The sequence below is a fragment of the Siniperca chuatsi genome, linkage group LG15 (genome assembly GCF_020085105.1).
Source record: "Siniperca chuatsi isolate FFG_IHB_CAS linkage group LG15, ASM2008510v1, whole genome shotgun sequence".
In the NCBI taxonomy this organism is placed as follows: Eukaryota; Metazoa; Chordata; class Actinopteri; order Centrarchiformes; family Sinipercidae; genus Siniperca; species Siniperca chuatsi.
Window position 1 is genome coordinate 6,643,429 of NC_058056.1, and position 6,000 is coordinate 6,649,428.

At 38.1% G+C, this 6,000-nt stretch overlaps 1 protein-coding gene across 4 annotated transcripts in view; it reads left to right on the forward strand.

The window, feature by feature from the left end:
* Window positions 1-6,000, forward strand: part of rbks (ribokinase) — a 41,272-nt gene that overhangs the window by 22,498 nt on the left and 12,774 nt on the right. For all 4 annotated transcript variants that reach the window (XM_044165932.1, XM_044165934.1, XM_044165931.1 and 1 more), the window contains one exon: window positions 1,104-1,195. In XM_044165932.1, coding sequence (XP_044021867.1) covers window positions 1,104-1,195 — 92 coding nt within the window. The remainder of the gene's footprint in view (window positions 1-1,103; window positions 1,196-6,000) is intronic.

Here is a 6,000-nt window from a genome sequence, read left to right on the forward strand (position 1 = left end):
CGTGGCTCATGTGGGTATACATACAGTACAGTATGAGTGTGTGTGTGTTGAAAAAGAGAGAGACATTATTTCCACTTTTACTCGTGAGCAGCCCAGCATCCACCTCAAAGCGCCAGGTGGCCAAAGCCTTGCACAAACCCACGCAGCTGCTCTCTTATGTGCCCACGCAAACACACACACACACACACACACACACAGCAACTAGGCACACACTTTTGCGCAACAGACTTTGATGTCACCAACGCTGAACATATATTTCCCTCACAAACACACACACACACACACACACATGCACACACACTTGCATGAGGCTTTATTTTGTACACAGAGATATCAGAATTAATCGCTTCGTCAAGCTGGGCTTATCCTCACACATACACAGAAATCATGGTATTAGATGCATTAATGCTCTCCGCTCATGAATATGCATAAGACAGTGATGTGCAATACGTACAGAGGATTACTTCTGACAAACACTCGTGCTCTCTCTTGCTCTCTCCCTCTCTTGCGCTCCTCAACACACACAGGAAAGGGTCACAACTCATCTCACCCACACACTGCACATATATAGGGTTATATACCTCATGTTGAATCTTTTCCACACACACAATCCTGGAACTGCAGGGGTTACAGCTCACCACGAACAGCTACAGGACGTGAGGCCGTTTCCACCAGCGTTTTGTTTTTTTGTTTTTGTTTTTCTCCAGTGTTCTTTTCCGGGGGAATGCTAATTTAATCGTTTAAAAGGTGTCTTTTTATAGAAGCTTATCCACTTGAGCTTTGCCTGCGAGAGCAGTCCCCAATGGTAGCCCACTAGCCTTTGTTCCCATTGAAAGTTTAATTAAGGTAATGCCAGACTTTGACAGTGAAGCTCAGCAAATGGAAAAGAAACATCACACAATTGTAAATTGTGTCACAGAGGGACATTGTCAAAATTGTATCCTTTTAAAGGCGAGCTGACAGCTATAACAGGGTGTATTATTGAGAACAATTTCAAATATTTTTTCAACCCTTGTTAATGATTGTATGTTATCCTGAGTGACCTGTAGATTATATTTGACACTGGTCAATAAAATGGATCACTGCCTGGTTTCTTGTTACAGTAAAGACAATATTCAACCCAGCGCCGGCCAGCCCTGACTTGGATAGAGATTTCTACAGAGCCTCTGATGTGTTTTGCTGTAATGAGTCTGAGGTGATGAATCACACACACACACACACACACACACACACATAGCTCACAGTATTTATCACAGCAGCATTTATGCTTCCTCACACAATAACTCTGCCTTTCCTCACATTAACAAAGGAGCAAAAAGGAAACTGAAACCAGTCCTACACAGCAAAATTGTGGGTACTGAATTGACCAGCTGGGCTCACACCACACAGTTTACAGTGATTTCGGTGTCAGATTTGCCATCAAAGTTCTTAGTGATCTTTGAAAAAATGGGTTCTCAATTTCACACACGGGTGGGTTTAGCATTTTTAGCCACCGATTTTGTTTACTGAAATGACAACTGTTTCTAGCAGATTTTGTCAGCTGTAGCTAGCTAATTTAGCTAACATTAGCGCCATGACTTGCTTGAACATTCTGTCTACGACTGACTTTTTAATGTTTGCAGCTGACCCATTTTAAAACAACAAAAATTCAGTTGATGATTTATGTAGAAAACAAGGAAATAAAGAAACTGCATTGCTAGTCCTAGCATAATGATAAGGAAAAATATAAGGTCAGACTGTATATTTCATTCTGACATAACCCTGTTTGGCTGCTTAGCTTGTTTCACTTTTAACATTACAAAAGAAGAGGCTTTTAGGATGAGTACTAACCGATGTGTTTGGGTAATGTTTGCTGGAGTTGCTAGAGCTTAAACTGAAATCCAGTAAAGAGCAGGACAGAGACGCTTATGTTAGCTTCAACTTTTACGCATCCAGAAGCAGCTTCCATGCTACACAGTGATGATGGTCATGAACAGGGCTTTTACGTAACCCCACAAACTAGTAGTTAATTATGTCCCCCTTGGCCTTGAAAGCAACACACGGTTACTACTGTAGGTAGTAAGCTAGTTAGCCGGGCGTGCTAACTTTTGCAGGTTATGATAGAGCAGACAAACCGACTGTTTAATCCATTCCGTACACTTTTGCTCTTGTGTTTTTGGTTTTGGAAAGGACAGAAAAAAAGATGGCTAGATTATTAAAAAAGCAATCAATTGTCCAATCAACACTTTGTAACACTGGGGGACTTGTTGTGAAGCCCTGACTCAGGTACAGGTAGAAATATTTCTTCTCATCTTCTCTGTGGAAGGAAAAGATCAGAGGTTTGAGATGTTATGAGCGCCCACACATACACACACCTTTTCACAGTGATTCAACTGTACCTCCTGGGTCGTGACCCCCCTGGCACATCAGTAACCTCACTATCGCCTTTAGCCATACATGTAAACCCTCTGGTATGAAGAGGGAAATAAGTATCTCTCCACCCTTTTTCGGTAAAAACTAGTGTCATGGCACCTTGTGTCTTGACTGTCAGGTGATGACAGATGATCGACAGGGGGCAGGGATAGATGGGAATCGTAGTAAAAACAACAAGGCAGATGTGCACTTTGGCTGAGTCAGCCGCCCCCTCAGGGATAAAGTGGATGTGAGTTTGCCTGGGAACCTCTATTTGATGTGGTGATGCAGGGCAGAGAGAAGCTGTAGCCAGGTGTGGGGACATGAAAGGGAGAGTTGACGAAAGCACAACATGTCTTCTGGTTTTTGTTTTTTAAGCGTGTCAGGTCATGGAGGTACAGTCATGTTATATATTATGCAGTATGCAGTAGAGGAAAGAACACTAAAAGGCACTGAATCAAGGCATTGTTAGATTTAATACAATGCAAAAAGGAAAAGAGGACAATACATAACGTGGTGATCTGCAAATCTTTGAATTTTAGACAGTTTAACGAAGCTATGATTAACAATTTTAAGCTCTTAAACTCAGTAAATGCTTACAGTAACTATTGCTGTACTTGAGTCGCTTTATGAAATTAGACTTGAGTGCAAGAAAAAACAAAGGGGGAAGCGCTACTTGGATCTGATAGTAAGCAGCTGTTCCTGATGCACAGGTAGGCATAATACTCAATGCACAAGAAGAAGAATGGATCCCTCCCAAAACTCAAGGGACACTGCTTCATTAAAGTACAAAAAACCTTTATTGACAGGGCTACATGATTAAAAACAAGACTGATGTATATTGACCGCACGCTCTTTTTTTCTTACTTTCTTACATATTGAGTTCATTCATTGAGTTGTTACAGCGAGCCGGATGTTGCTGCACAAATTATCACATGCGTGATTGAAGCAGGTGATTATAGTATTGGTTTGTCTGTGTGTGTAATTAAGACGGTGTAGTCCCGGTGTGTGTGTGTAATTGTCCGGTGAAAAGTCAGGTGTGTTGGATAACTGTTGGTCTTGTTTTTAAACAGATTTTTTTATTTACTATTAAAATCTACAATCATTGTAAGCATTAATGTTACAGGGATGGAGTAGTGAAATAGATGGAGCCAATAGTTTTTAATGTATTTTTTTCCCCACTGTAAATTTCAAGTTTACTTCAGTTATAACAGTAATATCAGTGTTACTTAACAAAGGGGCCTCCTGGAGAATTTATTACAGGGTCATGATATTGCATTAAGTTAGAGTATAATATTAAAATGTACTTTCTTAAAGACATGTACATATATATTGTTACATACTTTATGGTGACTGGTACTAAATACTGCTGTACCCATGAGCCTCATCAGCTAATGTGAAGAAACCAGCCAGAGGCACAAAAAATAGTTATAGCTTATTCATAATGCTACATCACTGCAGTAAGTTGCAATTGCTGAATGTTTTTATTTTTTTTAAGAGGTTGTTTTTGACTTTTGCTTTAAATATGGTTTAAATTTGAAATGTTTTTCAGTTTTGCATAAAAACTGCTTATAGTTGGTCTAAATCTTGTTGTTGTAAATGAGGATCTTTATTTTATATTGGTAATTTTTTTAAATTACTGTATATATAACCATATTTGAAATTATATGCTACATTATTAGATGTTTTGATGTTGCAATTCTCTCTGGAAGTCTAAGTTGAGTTTTCTTCTACTGTAAAACGTTTTATGAACACGGCTGTGTGCCTTTGAATCTTTTTAAATCTAATGTTTTAATGGAATTTCACAGTGTTTATACAGATGATTCAGCAATTTATGATGTAATGCAAATAAAGACCTGACAAAATGTATAATCAGTAAATGTATTCAAAGAAAATATAGCAGATAGAGATAAAATTGAATTTCAAATCTAAACACTGTGTAAAGCAAATGTGAAAACCTCCCTTTCAAAAATATAAATATACAAATATACAAAATTACTTCAATGACAGCACATTATTTCCACCCGTTGGTGATATGCTTAAACATATACATTCTTGGAAATACACCCACCATGTCAACAGCTTTATACTGCGTATGCTTAAAAAGAGGTGCTCACTTGTGTGATAAGCACACACACCAGTCAGCAAGAGAGACATAATTCAACTTTCTCATATTCTTGTACACAGAGGGAGGTAGATTGATTCCCTGCCCTGGTGTGAAGCTGATGACTAACAAAACGGCTCTTTTTCTCTCTTGGCATCTGACAAAACCGGGGTGGCTGTGGGCTCTAAAAGCACTGATACACTCTGTGGTTTATTTTTGAACTGTCCAAGGTCATTGTTCACTTTGACAGATCACAAAGGAAGGGGGGATCGGATCCTCAGACCCCTATTCAGCGCTAGTGTGAGCCGTGCCTTGACCCTCCCACGTGGGGTTACAGTTGGCACATGTTCTGTACAGGTGTGTGTATGTGTGTGTGTTTGTGTGTGGTCTCACTATACCATGCACTCTTTGATCCTCAGCCAACATACTGCAGTGAAGTGCTTTATAGTGAGGGAAATTATCTTTGATGTCCACCTGAGGACCTCACATGCCAAAATGGATCCACATTTCTATTATCAACAGATCTGAAAGGGATCTCACACACACTTTCACAGAAGCATGATAGCAGCATGAAGAACTTTTGGTATGTTTTTTTCTGCTAGGTTTTTTTTTTTTTTGAGCAGGGTGATTTTAGACCTGTAATTGCTGCAGCAAATTAAAGAGGAAGTCCACCCTAAAATGGATTTCACATTGTTACATTTTTTAGTACATGAGAAACACTCTTCAAATAACTTTGATTTCTATTTGTCCCATTACAGAATTTTAAAATAGATCAAAGTTGCACAAAATAAGTAATTCATTAATTAATTTATAGCATGTAATTTCTTTCTTAAGTGTATGTATAATCTCTTTTTTAGTGCAATAGTGCAATACAGTGCTAAAATATTTATGTGAAAGACAAGTGAGTAACAAGAAAAAAATGGATGTACATCAAATGTACATTCAATGTCCATGCAAGTTTGCAATAAACCATTGCAGACAAAAGAAAAAACAAAAAAACACCAAATTTAGTACATTACCGGGAGTAAAAATAGATCATATATTGAGAGTGTGTGTAGGGCTATGTCTGTGAGTCTGTAGCTGGAGGGTTGGGAGGGGAGAGAGTTAGAGAGAAACTGCAAATGGTCAGTATTTTACTATTACTTTGGCTCAATTTTCACAACACAGTTTCAATTTGCAAAACTCTTAACACAAAATGATATACTCCCAATTTTGCTTTCAAAATCTCACATAGCACACAAAATAAAACACCTCAATCAATTTGGGCAATGCCTCACACTGCAAGTTTATCAGAGCACCACAACATTGTATATGTTTATCATTGAATTCTAATCATTGTTTCATTTTAAAATAAAATTGTCATTATCAAATAATTATGTAATTATGTTATGTTATGTTATGTTATTCTGCAGTGGTCATTTCCTCAAGATTATACAAATTGTAATGAGAAAAAAATGCTAGGCTAGTCATGCAAAAGTCAGTATTTAAAATGATGTAAAGTGAAG